The sequence below is a fragment of the Leucoraja erinacea genome, chromosome 2 (genome assembly GCF_028641065.1).
Source record: "Leucoraja erinacea ecotype New England chromosome 2, Leri_hhj_1, whole genome shotgun sequence".
Classification (NCBI taxonomy): Eukaryota; Metazoa; Chordata; class Chondrichthyes; order Rajiformes; family Rajidae; genus Leucoraja; species Leucoraja erinaceus.
In genome coordinates, this window is record NC_073378.1 from 15,890,933 (window position 1) to 15,909,215 (window position 18,283).

An 18,283-nucleotide genomic window follows, 5' to 3' on the forward strand; every position below is an offset into this window, starting at 1 on the left:
AATTCTCAAGTCATGCCCTCTTGTTTGAATCTTCCCTACTCTCAGTGGGAAAAGCTTATCCACGTCAACTCTGTCTATCCCTCTCATCATTTTAAAGACCTCCATCAAGTCCCCCCTTAACCTTCTGCGCTCCAAAGATAAAGCCCTAACTTGTTCAACCTTTCTCTGTAACTTAGTTGTTGAAACCCAGGCAACATTCTAGTCAATCTCCTCTGTACTCTCTCTATTTTGTTGACATCCTTCCTATAATTAGGCGACCAAAATTGTACACCATACTCCAGAATTGGCCTCACCAATGCTTTGTACAATTTTAACATTACATCCCAACTTCTATACTCAATGCTCTGATTTATAAAGGCCAGCACACCAAAAGCTTTCTTTACCACCCTATCTACATGATATTCCAGAAACACACAGGTTTGTAGGGTGATAGGCTTCTGTAAAATTGCCCCTAGTGTGTACGATGCGAATAACATCGAACTAGTGTACGGGTGATTGTTGGTTGGCACGGACTCGGTGGGCCGAAGGGCTTGTTTCCCTGTTGCATCTCTAAACTAAAAAGTAGCAAATAGTTGGCAAATGGGAGGAAAAAGGCAAAGCCACAAATTTTTATGTATACTCGTTTTTGACAAATAATATACAATAGCATAATATTCACACAAGATCTCTTTATTTAGCTGTCAATAAAAATGTCAAAAAGCTTTAAGGTTAACAGCAAGATCTTTATGTTCAAAATAAGGATAACCAATAAACTTTCTATACATCTTCTGGTTTCCAATTCTACAGTACACTTTGTCCTGCACCACAGCAGGGACTGGGGAGCACATTTTTCGGTCTGCATATCCATGCCCCTGTGGCTACTCAAGACATTGGCGGTGCTAATTATATTTGTATTTATTTTTGTAACTTATGCACTTACCTTCAGAAAGATAATTTCTTTATTACTAACCCCAAAAATTGAGAACACAAGAAAGAAATACCCAGCAACAACCCAGGAACATTGGATTGTATGGTTATGTGGACAAAGTACCTAAATGACCCAATGATGACACTGCAACATTGCATTCAATTTTAATTGTTTTGGGAAACACCAAACTGCAACTCAATGGTTTATATAAATAGACTTAAAATACAAAACAAGCAAAAAGAAAAATAGTTAGAGGGAATAATATTCACTTCTGGTTGTATGTTTTTACACCTTACACTAAGCAGAGTATTATGTAGAATCATTTAAAACAATAGTTTAACTGGGATTTAAAATAATCCTGAGCACACAATATGCAATTCCATTGTTTACATTATCATTTTGTAACTATGAAAATACCAATAATGTCCTCAGAATTAAAGCTTATGGTTTTATTTAGTGGGCTACTGCTGTTCCACAAATATACACATCTATGTTATTATACCAGACCAAGTCTGTTCCAATTAAAGAGGTTCTTTTACTTCTAGCCTCTTTCCCTCGAGAACAATCTGTATTTCTTTGGCATCCAGTGTCTCATACTTCAGTAAAGCTTCTGCCAGATTTTTGTGTTCCTTTGCACGAGTCTTCAAGATGTGCTTTGCCCGGTCATAAGAATCCTGTATTTTTTTTTAAAAAGAGAACAATCTTTAAAAATATTTGTTGTACTATGTACATATGATCTATGTTCTAGCCGCTGCAAACAGTGGTTTCCCTTCTACTTCAGAATTTGACTGAAAAGCAGCTGACAGAAATGCCTGGAATAAATGAGCATTTTGCCAAATGTTCAACGCATTTAAATACTTAATAAATAATGAGAGGCAAAGTTCTAAAAACACAGGTGGTTTTGCTGTAACGCGATAGTCGAGTTCCTACGTAACCTCAGGTTAGAGAAAATACAGTTAAGAGAAAAAAATAAATTAGTCGGAAAAAGATGGGTTGGGGTCGAGAGAATTTCAGACTCACAATAACAAAATTATTTTTCGTGCAGGATTTTCAAAACTATACTGTTTTGGTCAGGCTGCAGGTAACAACTTCTGAAGCACAGGCACAGAAAGAAAATATGCCAACAATCTGTTGCATCTGCATAAAGGAGGCAATTTAAGTTGAACATTCAATTTAAAGTGCATAAATGCTCTCACCCACCATCCTTTGTGTGTAAAAACTACCTCTCAGGTTCCTATTTAAACACTCCTCCCCCCCCCTCCCCCCACACCTCAAACCTATGTCCACTGGTTCTCGATCCCCCTACTCTTGGCAAAAGACCGTGCATTTACTCACTCTATTCCTCACGATTTTGTGCCCCTCTATAAGATCACCCCTCATCCTCCTGCATGCCAAAGAATAAAGTCCAACCCTACTCAACCTCTCCCTGCAGCTCAGGTCCTGCAGTCATGGCAACATCCTCGCAAAGCTTCTCTGCACTCTTTCCAGCTTAATAACATCTTTCGAGTAACATGGTGACCAAAATGAATGCAATACTCGAAATGTGGCCTCACCAATGCTTTAGACACTGTAACACAACCACAACTTCTATACTTAATATATTGAGTATAGAAGCTGGGATGTTATGTTACAGTTGTACAAGTTGTACATGGTAGAAGGAAAGACAATAGGGAACGCCATGAATAACAATGGGAACCTGGCATGATGTGACCACCATGAAGAACAATGATGACCCAGCTTGCGGGGGACCGCTGTGGGAACAAAACTTCTGTCCAGGGGATTAGTTTGTTTGCTCGTTTGTTCCGGTGAAGGTGCGGTGTAATTTCAAGTTTTCATGTACCTTGTTGTGTGTTGCGACTGTTGGCAGACCAATTTCCTTCCGGGGATGAATAAAGTTTTATCGTATTGTAAATATGGTCAGAGTTAATCATATTAGACAAGGACATTCCCCACACTTAACATAGTGGCTCAATGTACTGTTTTAGTCATGTTTGAAAAAAACTTACCCGCAATAATATTCTGATTTCTTGTTCAATTGCTGATTGAGTGTCTGGGCTTACTTTTTCTGGATCTGAATAAGTCATTACTCCAAGCTAAAATAAAACATTAAAACACCATGCTATTTAGAACCCAAGTTAGAAAAGTATTTCTTCACTCAAGATGAATTGCTAGAATGATACATTTTTGGAGCAGAGAGAAAAATTACAAAAGTAATTCAAGGGTGGGAAAGAAAAATCAAAATGGAACTGCAGGGCTCAAATTAGATGGGATTGCGCAGCCTACAAGCATCATCCAAGCCACCCCACAAAGTCTGATTCCGTCTCACACCCGCAACCACACCAGCTACTCTAGCAGTTCCCAACTACTCCAAAATAACAGCCTGTAACACATTGCAGAAGCACCAGTGACAAGACTTATTTCTAGTCCAGCCACCTACCATTCCCACTTGATGTTGGGGAATGTTGGTGGCCAGCAATCACAGCAGATATACGACAGGGCCTGGGATCTGAACAGAAGTCTGCATCTCACTCTACACGAGGCATACCATACTGGGTACAGATCCATTGAATGGAGTACAGTGCTGATAGGCACAGATCAGTTATTGGATTACAGTAGAAGTGGTCACACCTTGATGTGCTCCATCATAGTTCAATTAAGCACATGTATAAGAGTTCAGTGCTCACAATGGATTGTGGACAAGATAGAAGTGAGCAAAATTTCCAATATATAAATAGATTAATTTAAGATAAGGAAAGGGAGGATCAATATTAATGAAGCACAACAATATTTATAGTTTTAATCACATTACAATTTACAGCAAAATGGCACAAGGAAAATTATAGCTCAAGTGATGGAAACTAACTTTTCCATCCTTGTATTTAATTATAATTTCTCACAACCGGCTTGCCCCCTCCCATCTCTGTAACCTCTTATAGATTTACAAATCTGATGTTAGTGTTCCTTCAATTCCAGTTCCTTGTGCATTCTGATTTAACTCAATATCACAAAGCCTACTGCCAAATAACTTGGTTATTCAAATTGGAATTCCTACCCAAATTGGAAGAGTTCCAAACTTATTTTCTCCGATCCAAAACACAAAAGATGAGCAATACACAATATACTTCGTTACAAGCCAAGACAGCCATAGTCCAGTGCATACGAGCACTCACCCCTGAACACTTCCTCCCGACTCTCCAGCAAGAGGCTCTCAGGAAATCAAATGTGCACACTTGCAAAATCCTACAACAGATTTTAATTTGCCAAGCTTAACTGTTTAATCGAGGATAGCTCTAAGGATCAATCACAAAAAATTGTTGAAAAAGTAGAATGTAGTTGATTGCAATTTCTTGCATTTCTCATGTAATAGATGAACCTGTCCATAAGATTCAAACAGGAAAAGATAGAAACTGCAGACGCTGGTTTATACCAAAGATATGCTAGAGTAACTCAAAGCGTCACCCACCCATTTTCTCCAGAGATGCTGGCTGACCCACTCAATTACCCCAGCACTTGGTGTCTATTAAAAGGTAGATGATTAATTTATCTATTATTAAAAGTTTACATTAGGTTGTTAAGTGGGGTCTGAGTTTAGTACATATGGGTAATATGATCCACTGAAAATGGAGAAAAAAAATGCTTGAATGACACATGATTAATGGGCATTGCTAGAATTTATTGATTATGAATTAGAAAGAGGACATAAAAGTTCAAAGTGAAATAAAAACACGAACGGAATAAATTAAAATGGGCAATTGCGAAATGGAAATTAATGGCAACAAAGGTCGAGTTGAAGATTATATAGCTTAGTTTATAACGTGGATTAATTGCATCCTAAAGCCAATATTACAAATCGAACATGTGTATAATAGACTATTCCCCACTGAGAAAGCAATATTTACATTACCACTATTTAAAATATTGCATCGTAATTTTTTTAATAGCAAATGAAATGAGATTACCTTTTCGCTCATTCCAAATTTTGTGACCATCAACTTAGCTATTTTGGTGGCAGTGTCAAAATCACTTGAAGCACCTAAGTTTATAAAAAGAAAAGCACAGTAGTTCAGTTACAGAATATTCAAACCGACAAACTTTATTTAACAAATTGTGTTAGTCATGCATGTTCCTCAAATACATACGGCAAATGTGGTCAATTATCAGCAAAGTTACAAGCATCAAAATAATTCCAATTAACCATGTAGAAATGACAGCTATGTTTATACACAGTACCCACATTTCAGGGCACCATAATGTTTGGGACACAGGGCTTCGCAATTTTTCCAGGAGTGTTTAATTGCCTCAATGCAGGTACTTCCACCATTGAGGTCTTGGTTGGATTGAGACCTCTAACTCGACCTTACCGACATGGGTGGCCCTACCAGGAGCATAGCTCCAGAAGGCATCACTCTCAGGATCTCAGGTCGACACAAGCTTCTCTACCACGACAAGGTGACAATCCACGGAAAGGTGAAGACTGGATCCAGCGGAATACGCAGAGGAGACCAAAATTTGGCGGTCCAACGGGTGGGAAGGTGGACCCAGCAAAGAATCGTGGAGCGCAATTAGGGCACAATGTTCACGTAGAACACTGATGGAACACTGCATCCTGACCTATCGCCAGCTGTCTTAACTATGCCTTGCCACTGGATGCTGATAGGCCTGGACGAGAGAGTGAGGCTGATGATTTTCGCAACTTTCCCTCACTTTAATCCAAGTCAAGCACAAGTCATGACTTCAGGCCACATACCGCCCAACTGGGCGAAGCAGAATTACCACGGGAAGGGGACGCACCGCAGAAGCTCAGAGGAAGCGCGCCGCTCGCGTAGCTCGGGCCACATCGGCTTCTGCTGCGGCGCCCACCCAGCTGTGCCCCATATGCGGGCGAGTCTTCCGGGCCCGGATCGGTCTCACCAGTCACCTCCGGATCCACAAACAAAAACACTGAAGTTATGGTCTTCTTCGACTACGAAGGACGAACAACAACACACGTATAAGAGAGCTCTCAGCACCTAGTCTTTCCTCCAGTCTATCCATGGCCTTTGGAAACTTTTATTGTTATTTATCAACATGAGGACCAAAGTTGTGCCAATGGAAGTCAAATAAGTCATTATGAGACTGAGAAACAAGAATAAAATTGTTAGAGACATCAACCAAACCTTAGGCTTACCAAAATCAACTGGAACATCAAGAAGAAAGAGAGCACTGGTGAGCTTACAAATCGCAAAGGGACTGGCAAGGCCAAGGAAGATCTCCACAGCTGATGACAGAAGAATTCTCTTTAGAATAAAGAAAAATCCCCAACCACCTGTCCGGCAGATCAGAAACACTCTTCAGGAGTGGATTTGTCAATGACCACTGTCCGCAGAAGACTTCATGAACAGAAATACAGAGGCTACACCGCAAGATGCAAACCACTGGTTAGCCACAAAAATAGGATGGCCAGGTTACAGTTTGCCAAGAAGTACTTAAAAGAGCACCCACAGTTCTGGAAAAAGGTCTTGTGGACAGATGAGATGAAGATTAACATATCAGAATGATGGCAAGAGCCAAGTATAGAGGAAAGAAGGAACTGCCCAAGATCCAAAGCATATCACTTCATCTGTGAAACACGGTGGTGGAGGTGTTATGACCTTGGCATGTATGGCTGCTGAAGGTACCGGCTCACTTATCTTCATTGATTATACAACTGCTGATGGTAGTATTCTGAAATGTATAGACACATCCTATCTGCTCAAGTTCAAACAAATGCCTCAAAACATTGGCCCCCAAAACAAGCATAAGCTAAAGATGGCTGTAATACAGGCCTGGCATAGCATCACCCCACACGACACCCAGCAACTGGTGATGTCCAGGAATCGCAAACTTCAAGCCATCATTGCATGCAAAGGATATGCAACAAAATACTAAGCATGACTACTTTCATTTACATTAATTTGCTGTGTCCCAAACATTATAGTGCCCTGAAATGGGGGGGAGACTATGTATAAACACTGCTGTAATACGGTGAATCCAAAAAGTGTAAAAATGGCCTTTTATTATTACCTGACAATGTGCACTTTAACCACATTTTAATCTCCTACAAATCTCAAATTGTGATGTACAGAGGCAAATAAATAAATGGGTCTTTGTCCCAAACATTATGGAGGGCACTGTATATACATTGCTGTGGCAGCAAAGCAGCAACGTTTTATTCCAAATGCACAGGAATTTAGCGAGACCACATCGAGATCGCACCGTGCAGTTATGGTTTCTTTGTGGCAGAGACTTATTAAATTCCAGATATATGGGCTATTTTATGAGGAAAGATTGAATTCCAAACTATATAGAATCACTTTGCTTCAAAGGCTGCCAGATTCTTATTGAAACAAAAAATTGAAGGGATTCATAAAATGTAGATATTGATGGCACCGGAGCATGGTGACAGTGTGCATTCCCAGAGAAGGATCTACCCACCATCCAATACATTCATTCTTCTCATAAGTCTTTTCTACCTGTAAACATAGCTGAGTTGTCCTTCCATAAGCTCGGATACCGTCCAATTTAACTCTATCATATTGCGGACATTGAACTTTATGGAACTGGTGCGTCAATGATGAAAACCATATTTTGTTGAGAACTGTATCTTGCACTTTGCTGTATCTATGGTACTCGATTTTGATTTTATTGTTTTTATGTATAGCATTATCTGACCTGATCGAATCACTTGCAAAATGAAGCTTTTCACTGTACCTCATTAGATATGACAATATAATAAACCTAAAATTGATTGTTACCTCTGGTGGGACTTTATAAAACTAAAGATCAAGCAATACATGCATTTTAACTTTAAGCAAAGCAAGGGCCCAGGGGGAGAAAAAATAAAGAAGTCAAGACATTGAGTGAGAGAGCAAAGCACAGGATCATTTGGCCTATTCCTGTTTCTGTGTTCTAAAATAACTAAATAAAAAATGCAAACCAGTGGTAATTTGCTCTGTTCCAAAGATGAGCTCTTCTGCTACTCTTCCACCCATGCTGACATCCATTTGAGCAAGTAACTGAGCTCGAGTTTCACTCCATCTGTCATTTTCCGGTAATAATGAAACCTGCGAGAAATTTTGCACAGGAAAGACAAAACTCTTAGGAAACAACCGTTATAAAATGCATGCACATAAATAAACAAGGAACTGCTGGAGCAACTCCTGGTCAGTCAACATTGTTGGAGAACATGGGTGGGCAAAGCTTCGGGGAAGGGTCCCGACTCGAATCATCACCTATCCTTGTTCTCCAGAGATGCTGCCTGAACGCTGAGTTATTCAAGAGTCAAGAGAGTCAAGAGTCAAGAGTCAATTTAATTGTCATTTGGACCCCTGGAGGTCCAAACGAAATGCCGTTTCTGCAGCCATACATTACACACAAATAGACCCCAGACACAACATAATTACATTTAACATAAACATCCATCACATAGCTGTGATGGAAGGCCAAATAAACTTATCTCTCGAGCTTATTCGAGCAATACGAGTCCTTCACTCCAACTCTAGTTTAAGTTAATCTTAATTTTTAAGCGAATTTAGACTCCCAGTTCGGTAATGTTCAAATCCTGAAAAAGGCATGAGGAAACCAATTCAAAGTTCCAGGTACTAGAATAATTCTAGGAACCTTAGCACAAAATATAAGTTGGTATTCCAGATAAATCTGACAGTGATGTTAAGTGCTGAACATTGACATTCCAGTGCATTACTGTGAAATTGCTATGCTGCAACAAGTGCCCATCTTTTAGATTAAACAGAGATTCTGTCCACTCCCACAGATGGAAATTTCCAAATACTCTGAACTAACCAATATTTATTAGTTATCATTAAACCAGGATACCTGGCAAATTAAAATATGGCTGTTTGCAGTAGTTTCCAGTCCACATAATGGATACGTGGTTTCTGCAGACACAGCTACTCCACTTTAGAAGGACAGAGTCAGAATCATACAAAGAGAAAATATGCCCTTCAGTGCACAGGCAATCAAACATTTACTTAGTATAGCCACATTCCACCATTTATCAACACTCCCGGGAAAACTTAAAACAGCCAATTTAGTTTATAGACACAGCATGGAAGCAGGCCCTTAGGTCCACTGAGTCCACGCCGACCAGCAATCCCCACACACTAACACTATCCTACACACACTTGGGACAAATTACAATTTTAACATTGCCAATTAGACTACAACCCTGTGAGTCTTTGGAGGGCCCTGGAGAAAACCCACGTAGGTCACGGGAAGAACATACAAACTCCCTAGTCAGTACCCGTACTCAGGATTAAACTCTGGTCTCAGGTGCTGTAAGGCAGCAACTCGACCGCTGCACCACGGTGCTGCCCTACCAACCCATAGGAGCGAACTAGAGCACTCAAGAGGAAATCCCCCCTGGTCACAGAGAGAATGTGCAAACACCTCACAGAGAGTACCAGTTGCCAGTGTTAAAACCTGGTCATTGGAGCTATAAGGAAGTGACTCTTTTAGCTGTGCCATCCAACATCTTGCGTAATAAAAAGTTAGAACATCCAGACATCATGAAAACATCCTATGAATAGAAATTTGTATAATTATTCAATCTTCCAAGTATACTTTAATAACACTTACGTGTCCCAGTGTTGGTCCCCTTGGCATTATGGTCGCTTTATTAATGGGCATAGCATACTTTGTAAAATGAGCTACTATGGCATGCCCCGATTCATGGAACGCTGTGATTGTTTTGTTTCTTGCATCAATCTCAATACTTCTGCGTTCTGGACCTGTTAATAGTTGATAACAGCCGTAAGCAAATAGAAGCTTTTCAAATAAGACATACTTTGTTCAAACTCCATGTAGTACAAAATCAGCTTGAGCATCTGCCAACTAAAAAAGCTTTTAATTAACATATTAATTTCAGTGTATTTTAATTTGTTATTCCAAATTATTTTTAATATTTCTATCAAAATTACAATTTGAGGCTTAAAATTCTGATAGCTTGGAAACATCTTGAGAATAATCATATTTTTTTGTCCAGTCCCCCTTGATTGCTGTTCGGATTTTAGCATCTTTATAGAAAAGGTATATTGGGAGATAGAGATTTCACCCAAGCACGTTTTGCACAATACACAAGTTAGTAAACAGAATTTTCCAAAACACATTTCTAAAAATTATCTCAATGGGGTTAGGTTAGGTAAAGGGGAGTGGGGTTAGGTTAGGTAAAGGGGAGGTACAGCGAGACCTGGGTGTCCTTGTACACCGGTCACTGAAATTTGGCTTACAGGTACAGCAGGCAGTGAAGAAAGCTAATGGAATGTTGGCCTTCATAACAAGAGGATTTCAGTATAGGAGTAAAGAGGTTCTTCTGCAGTTGTATAGGGCTCTGGTGAGACCACATCTGGAGTATTGTGTACCATTTTGGTCTCTCAATTTGAGGAAGGACATCCTTGTGATTGAGGCAGTGCAGCGTAGGTTCACGAGATTGATCCCTGGGATGGCGGGACTGTCATATGAGGAACGATTGAAAAGACTAGGCTTGTATTCACTGGAGTTTAGAAGAATGAGAAAAATATAAAATTATAAAAGGACTGGACAAGCTAGATGCGGGAAAAATGTTCCCAATGTTGGGCGAGTCCAGAACCAGGGGCCAGTCTTAGAATAAAGGGAAGGTCATTTAAGACTGAGGTGAGAAAAAACTTTTTCACCCAGAGAGTTGTGAATTTATGGAATTCCCTGCCACAGAGGGCAGTGGAGGCCAAATCACTGGATGGATTTAAGAGAGATTTAGATAGAGCTCTAGGGGCTAGTGGAGTCGAGGGATATGGGGAGAAGGCAGGCACGGGTTATTGATAGAGGACGATCAGCTATGATCACAATGAATGGTGGTGCTGGCTCGAAGGGCCGAATGGCCTCCTCCTGCACCTATTTTCTATGTTTCTATGTTCAAACCTTATTCATCTTATTGCAGGCTCAATTTATTGACCTGGTACGGTTTACATTCCAAATTATTAAACACTGATACAACAAATATACTTTACCACACAGGTTTGGGAAAATTGAAATATGTTATCTTCCTCTACAAAGAATTTAAAAACAAGGTAACATTACAGGTAGCATCGTTATGAGAAAGTCAAAATTCAAATAGCCAGTTAGAACCTACCCATCAGGATTTTGTCCTTGGAAAACTCCAAGTCTTTCATTGTTACTTGATCTTTTTCATCTACAGCTGCTTTCAGAGCAGCCTGGTTCACCAGATTCTCTAGTTCTGCCCCAGAGAAACCCACTGTGCCTCTGGCTATAATTTCTGGATCAATTGCTGTTAAAAAATAATAATGTCAGATCATAACAAAATATCACCACAATAATTGTCTAATTTATGGAACATCTGCAGCTTACCTGGATCAACTTTAACTTTGGCAAGATACCACTTAAGTATCTCTACTCGCCCTCTAATATCTGGTCTGGGAACGGTAACTTGCATGTCAAATCTACCTGGGCGGATAAGAGCACTGCAGAGAAACAAAAGAAGCTGGGCATCAATTTGTGATACGACCAAATATATAAATATTTTCTTTTGACATTGATGTACCACTGCAAAGTTAAAATTAGATCACAGCTGTTAACTCAAGATAGATTGATACTTTCAATTCTAAAGCAGTTTTTTGTTCATTATTCAACAATAAAACTTGTCAAAAAGAAAAAAGTGACAATATTAGAAGCTACACTAACATTTTTCATAATTATGCAGGTTAATTATGCAAAAAAAAAAAAAATCTTTGAATATATATTAAAGATGACCAAAACATTCTTTTCGCAATTATGCATTTTATTTGAGGAAAAAAATACTGATTATGTCGGTCCACATTTTAAGATGGTAGTCATAGCAGCAAAGATTTCTAAAAACAGTTTTGTCTAAAAGTCCAAACTTCTTCACATGCCGTTAAATACATAAGATTTTAATAATTACAGAAGGCCTCTCCTGCTGTGCTCCATGTTCCAATGGCAGAATCCAGCTGCTGAGATTCATCAGAACTAATGTGGGTGAAAGTGGTGGCCATTCGCTGGCACCAGCAACTATTCTGAATGGGCAACTGGACCAGCAAGATCCGGCCTTCATAAGTCTTTGGAGCAGAAGTAGGCCCTTCAGCCCATCAAGCCAATGCCGCTATTTAACAAGGATCCAGCTTTCCCTCTCAACCCCATTCTCTGCCTACTCCTATAACCTTGGACACCCTTACTAATCAAGTATCTGCCTATCTCCACCTTGCAGATACCAAATGCCTAGGACTCCGCAGCCATCTATGGCAATGAATTCCACAGATTCACCCTGTGACTATAGAAATTCCTCATCTTCTTTCTAAAAGGTACGTACTTTTATTCTGAGGCTATGCCGTCTCGTTCTGGACTCTCCCACTAGGGAAATATCCTCTCCACATCTACTCTATCCAGGCATTTCACTATTCGGTATGTTTCAATGAGGTCCCCCCCTCATCCTACTAAACTCCAACAAGCACAGGACGAGTGCCTTCAAACGCTCATCATATGTTAACTCAACCATCCCCAGAATCATTCTTGGAAAACCTTCTCTGGACCCAATGCCAGCTGTGATGTTACATGTAAGCAAAGTGTATTTTAGCCCCTTCTAGTGGTTGCTTAAAAGATTGCGGCCACCTAAATTCACTCTTGTTCTCCATTCGTTGCTTGTGATCACATGATTGGACTCATGGATGAGACAGGCCATTTTGTATTGGGATTGTGGACAGCAATGTGCTCTGAAGCCCTCTCTGTTAAATCCATTGCCATCTGCCCATATTGAGCCTTGGAGAAGCTTCGTTGTAACTTTACATTTCATGTTTCTGGTTTAGGGATGACTATTGATGCATATTATGTTGTTTTAATTCATATTTTAAGAAAATAATAGATAATTCCCTAAAGCCTTTTTTGCCATGTGCAGCGTAGTCATACATCTCCATTATGTAATTTTAAGTAGCTATTTGTGTATTTACTTCATCTTTTACATGGTTTAAGGAAGTTTTCTGATGTCTTTAATTTCAGTTTCACAAAAAAAAGTTATGGAAGCATTGTAAAAAGCAAGTTGATGAAGACAAACAAATAAATGAAATTCAACTTTATTTCCACGTCTAAGTCATCACTTAACCCTTTCAGTGCCAAGTACACCCGTTTAGCTATCTGTCACTTTGTGTACAGCCACACATGCAAGGGGACAGAATACCAGCACATCCTTCCTTAAATATGGGGCCCAAAACGGCTCATAATACTCCAGGTCTGACCAATGCCTTTAAAGCCTCAGCATTGCATCCCTGTTTTTATATTCTAGTCCCCTCAAAATACACGCTATTCTATTTGAGCAAGAAAGTATATAATCTTACTTGTCCAAAGCTTCAGGAAAATTTGTGGCACCTATAATGATGACACCTTCATTTGGCTTGAAACTGATGGAAAAACAAAATATATTATTAACGATAAAACATTTTTGTAATTCACAGAAACACAAAGCATGCGAGGATACCCATTTGGCTCAATGCCCTTGCCGCTGCAGACAAAACCCAATCAGCTTACCACATACAACCACCTGTGCTCTTGAAGTATTCGCCACCCCTTCTTTGAAAAATGTACCCAGGCTGCTTTTGAACAGCAAAGCTATCTGCTTCCTTTATACCCGAGACCCATGCTGTATATTCAAGCCCTTCACCTACAAATCTTTTGGCAATATGCTGCCGTGGATTAAGGATTGTTTGATGGACAGAAGAAGAAATAGATAGGTAATATATGGGTTGGTAAGCCGCGACTTCTGGGTGATAAGGATAGTTACTAGAGGTCCACCATTCATAATTCATAATAATAACATGTTTAGTATCATTAAGGATACTAAACTAGGTGGCAGGGTGAATGACGAGTAGGATGCAGAGGTATTGGTGTATATAGTCAGGCTGTGATTGGACAAGGATATGCCAAATTAAAAACAAGGTCAGCTAATTGGATAAGAAATAAGCAGAGCATAATTTTTCACTTTTCCTTCTGACAATGCAGTCCACAAAATCTATGCTGGTTTGCAGTGCAATCCCATTGCCCAATCATTTTCTTCCAAGTTCCAGTTACAGAGTGGAGGAATTTTGCATCATTACATTGAGAGCGCTTCTGGAAGTGCACACAAGGATGGATAGACACATCCCTCATTGTTGCACTTGATCTAACGAGATTGATTGCTGGGATTTGCACTTTGTTAAACAGCAAGAAACTAAGCATACTCGGTGTTCAGGTGATTTCAAGGCTAAGTACAAAACTGAAGGAACTTGAAATGGTAGGTGCAGAGCTGATATCCCCTGTGATTGGAGTGTCTAGAATCAGAGCCCAATCTCAGAATAAAATTCATTCTGGAAAGACAACAAATTTCTCAACAAAGAAGGCCATAGAGACTCAGCTGTTAAGTATCCGCGATAAAGATTGAGATTTACAGATAAGCAAGTTCGCTATTCTGGAAAATGCAAGGAATCATGGGATTTGTCAAAGGTCCCTCACGATAAACATTCTCGGCTGCTGTGCTGCTGCATGAATACAGACCTGCGTTTCATCTGTATTCAGGATCGAACCAGCGTCTCCAGCTGTTGAATTGCTACTGAACCGTACCTGTCCCCACCCGAGTGCCCTATCCCTGTCCACGGGCAGCCGAAGATGTCCGGGGTGACCCTGAACTGACAGGACACCAGCCTGTTGCAGTGGCGGCCCAGGCTTACAGCCAGCGCGGAGAAGAAGCTAACTCCGTAGTTCCGGGCCGGTGTCTCGTTAGTTCAGAGCTGTTGGTTAACCAGGCGGGACAGGCAGAGTTGAGCTGGAGTTAGTGCTTCATCTCTGCGCTGGTTGTAAGCCTGGACCGCCACTGCAACAGGCCGGTGTCCCGTCACTCCAGGGTCAACGGACATCTCCAGCCGCCCGAGGACAGGGAACAGGGATGGGACACTCGGGAGGGGACAGGGATGGTCCATTAGCAATTCAACAGCGCTTGCAGCACCGGAGACCCAGGTTCGATCCTGACTACGGATCAAATGCAGGTCTGTATTCATGCAGCAGCACAGCTGCCAAGAATGTTTATTGAGAGTGACCAATGACCTGGGCATGCGCAGTCGGATTACCGAACTCGCTTATTAGCCTAGTGAAAGAAACTGAAAACAAGGTACAAAAAACACCATGATTGGATCAAACAGTGGAACTGATATAAGAAGCCAAAGGCCTATTCCTTTATATTTTTCTTAAATTCCCATGTTTTCCTCTCATGACACATTTGGTTCTTTTGCCAATTCGCTTCATTTTAAATCCCCTGGTATTTGACTGTTCCAATGCTAAATATCTTCATCGTATTCCCTCTTAACGAGTCAACAAAATAGAGAGTACAGAGGAGATTTACTAGAATGTTGCCTGGGTTTCAGCAACTAAGTTAGAGAAAGGTTGAACAAGTTAGGGCTTTATTCTTTGGAGCGCAGAAGGTTAAGGGGGGACTTGATAGAAGTCTTTAAAATGATGAGAGGGATAGACAGAGTTGACGTGGATAAGCTTTTCCCACTGAGAGTAGGGAAGATTCAAACAAGGGGACATGACTTGAGAATTAAGGGACAAAAGTTTGGGGGTAACATGAGGGGGAACTTCTTTACTCAGAGAGTGGTGGCTGTGTGGAATGAGCTTCCAGTGAAGGTGGTGGAGGCAGGTTCGTTTTTATCATTTAAAAATAAATTGGATAGTTATATGGACGAGAAAGGAATGGAGGGTTATGGTCTGAGCGCAGGTATATGGGACTAGGGGAGAATACGTGTTCGGCACGGACTAGAAGGGTCGAGATGGCCTGTTTCCGTGCTGTAATTGTTATATGGTTATATGGTTATATGATCCCAAACTTGAGAAGAAATCCAGATTCCACATTTTATCCAACATGTAACTAAAGAATTTTCTCCCTAGCATCATTATAGGAAATCCCCATTACATCCTCCCAAGTTCTTCATTGCAGTCTAGTTTAGAACTACCCTCTTATAATTTCCTGTGCTGTTCTCAAACTGGAAGGATGAAACAGCAGTGCCCACATTACTTCAGTCAGGAAGGGTTCCAACCAGAAATGTGGTTATGGGGAGAAGGCAGGAAATGGGGTTAGGGCGGAGACAGATCAGCCATGGTTGAATGGCGGAGTAGACTTGATGGGCCGAATGGCCCAATTCTGCTCCTAGAAACATAGAAAATAGGTGCAGGAGTAGGCCATTTGGCCCTTCGAGCCTGCACCGCCATTCAATATGATCATGGCTGATCATCCAAATCAATATCCCATACCAGCCTTCTCTCCATACCCCCCGATCCTTTTAGCCGCAAGGGCCACATCTAACTCCTTCTTAAATCCAGCCAATTAACTGGCCTCAACTACCTTCTGTGGCAGAGAATTCCACAGATTCACCACTCTGTGCAAAAAATGATTTTCTCATCTCGGTCCTAAAAGACTTTGATCCTTAAACTGTGACCCCTTGTTCTGGACTTCCCCAACACCAGGAATAATCTTCCTGCATCAAGCCTGTCCAACCCCTTAAGAATTTTGTAAGTTTCTATAAATCCCCCCTCAATCTTCTAAATTCTAGCGTGTACAAGCCGAGTCTATCCAGTCTTTCTTCATATGAAAGTCCTGCCATCCCAGGAATCAGTCTGGTGAACCTTCTCTGTGCGCCCTCTATGGCAAGAATGTCTTTCCTCAGATTAGGAGACCAAAACTGTACGCAATACTCCAGGTGTGGTCTCACCAAGACCCTGTACAACTGCAGTAGAACCTCCATGCTCTTATACTCAAATCCTTTTGCTATGAATGCTAACATGCCATTCGCTTTCTTCACTGCCTGCTGCACCTGCATGCCTACTTTCAATGACTGGTGCACCATGACACCCAGGTCTTGTTGCATCACTTACATCACGTTGCACCACTCCTATCACTTATGATCTTTTAAAATGCCATCTGTCACTCCTCTTGGTAGCTGCTACTTGAACAGCTGTTCCTCCAGTAGTTTTTTTCCTAACACAAGTATGCATGCAAGTATGACACCCAGGGCATGATGTAATATTCGTTGGACCAAAGTAGTGTTTTATAAAAGCTCATCCCAACTCTTGCTCTTGTACTCTTGGCATCTATTTACAATGCCCCAAATTGTAATTGCTTTCAATGCCTTGTGCACATATACTCCCAAACCACTGCCCTTGCACACTTTTAGAGTTATGTCCTCATGTTCATCAAAACTGAAACAGTTTCTTTTCTGCCTGCACCTGTTCCATTTCCCTCCATGTTGGTCTTATGTCCATCTAAGGCCTCTTTATTACCACTATCATATCTGCGTCCACCACCACTCCTGGCAGCAGGTTAAAGGCATCTACCACTCCATGTAAAGAAAACATGCCTGCACATCGCTTTCAAACTTTCCCAATTTCATCTTAAACCTTGTCCCTATAATATGTGACACCTACATATTTGGAAAAGGTTTGACTGTCGATCTTATCTATGCCGCAATTTTATAAACTTCTATCACATCTCCTCGGTGCCTCGGATGCTCCACAGAAAATAGGCCGTTTGCCCAACCTCTCCGAATAGCCAAGACCCTTCAATCTAGGCAACATTCTTCAGCACCCTCTCCAAAGCAACCACATCCTTCCTGTAAAAGGGTGACCAAAACTGCATACAGTAGGTGTAACCATCCTCCTAACAGTTCTCCATGCAGTTTTCAAATCAGATAAGTAAACTTTCACTTCACCAAAAAAATGGCGTGGCTAGTTTTTATTGCCCATAAGAAAGTGTATCACCTTCTTGAACTGTTGTACATTTATGGTGAAGCCATTCCTAAGGTGTTGTTGGGAGCTCTAGCATTTACACTCGGCCACAAAAAGGGGATCCAGTGCCCTTTGAACCAGATGATTCACAATAAAATGTACTTTTAGTGTTTGGCTTACCCATCCATTTCCGCAAGAAGTTGATTTATGGTCTGTCTGGAATAGGGATGCATGGGTGATTCAACTCTTTTTCCACCTACAGAATCCAGTTCATCAATAAAAATGACACAGGGGGCATTGGCTTTTGCCTCTCCTGAAGCACACACAAGGAAAATAGGGCAAGTTAAATAAAAGAAATAATGAGAGAAAAAAAAAAGAGAAAAAAATCACATTTCTATTTGAAAACCAGAATACATACTAAATAGGTTCCTTATCCTACTAGCTCCAACACCGACAAACATTTCATCAAATTCTGATCCTGATGCATAATAGAATGGTACATCAGCTTCACCAGCAACTGCTCTTGCAAGAAGAGTTTTCCCATTTCCAGGAGGTCCAATTAAAAGAATACCTAAAATTAAACAAATGAGCACT

The 18,283-nt window shown here is 40.7% G+C and overlaps 1 protein-coding gene across 1 annotated transcript in view; it reads right to left on the minus strand.

Annotated features, from left to right (window-relative positions):
• Positions 1 to 653: 653 nt before the first annotated feature.
• Positions 654 to 18,283, minus strand: part of yme1l1b (YME1-like 1b) — a 41,834-nt gene continuing 24,204 nt past the window's right edge. Inside the window, exons 10-19 of the mRNA XM_055651993.1 lie at positions 18,108 to 18,260; positions 17,870 to 18,002; positions 13,279 to 13,341; positions 11,285 to 11,397; positions 11,049 to 11,204; positions 9,521 to 9,672; positions 7,863 to 7,989; positions 4,867 to 4,940; positions 2,914 to 3,000; positions 654 to 1,581 (exon numbers count right to left, since the gene is read on the minus strand). Of these exons, the coding sequence (XP_055507968.1) occupies positions 1,429 to 1,581; positions 2,914 to 3,000; positions 4,867 to 4,940; positions 7,863 to 7,989; positions 9,521 to 9,672; positions 11,049 to 11,204; positions 11,285 to 11,397; positions 13,279 to 13,341; positions 17,870 to 18,002; positions 18,108 to 18,260 (1,211 nt within the window). The 3' untranslated portion in view covers positions 654 to 1,428. The remainder of the gene's footprint in view (positions 1,582 to 2,913; positions 3,001 to 4,866; positions 4,941 to 7,862; positions 7,990 to 9,520; positions 9,673 to 11,048; positions 11,205 to 11,284; positions 11,398 to 13,278; positions 13,342 to 17,869; positions 18,003 to 18,107; positions 18,261 to 18,283) is intronic.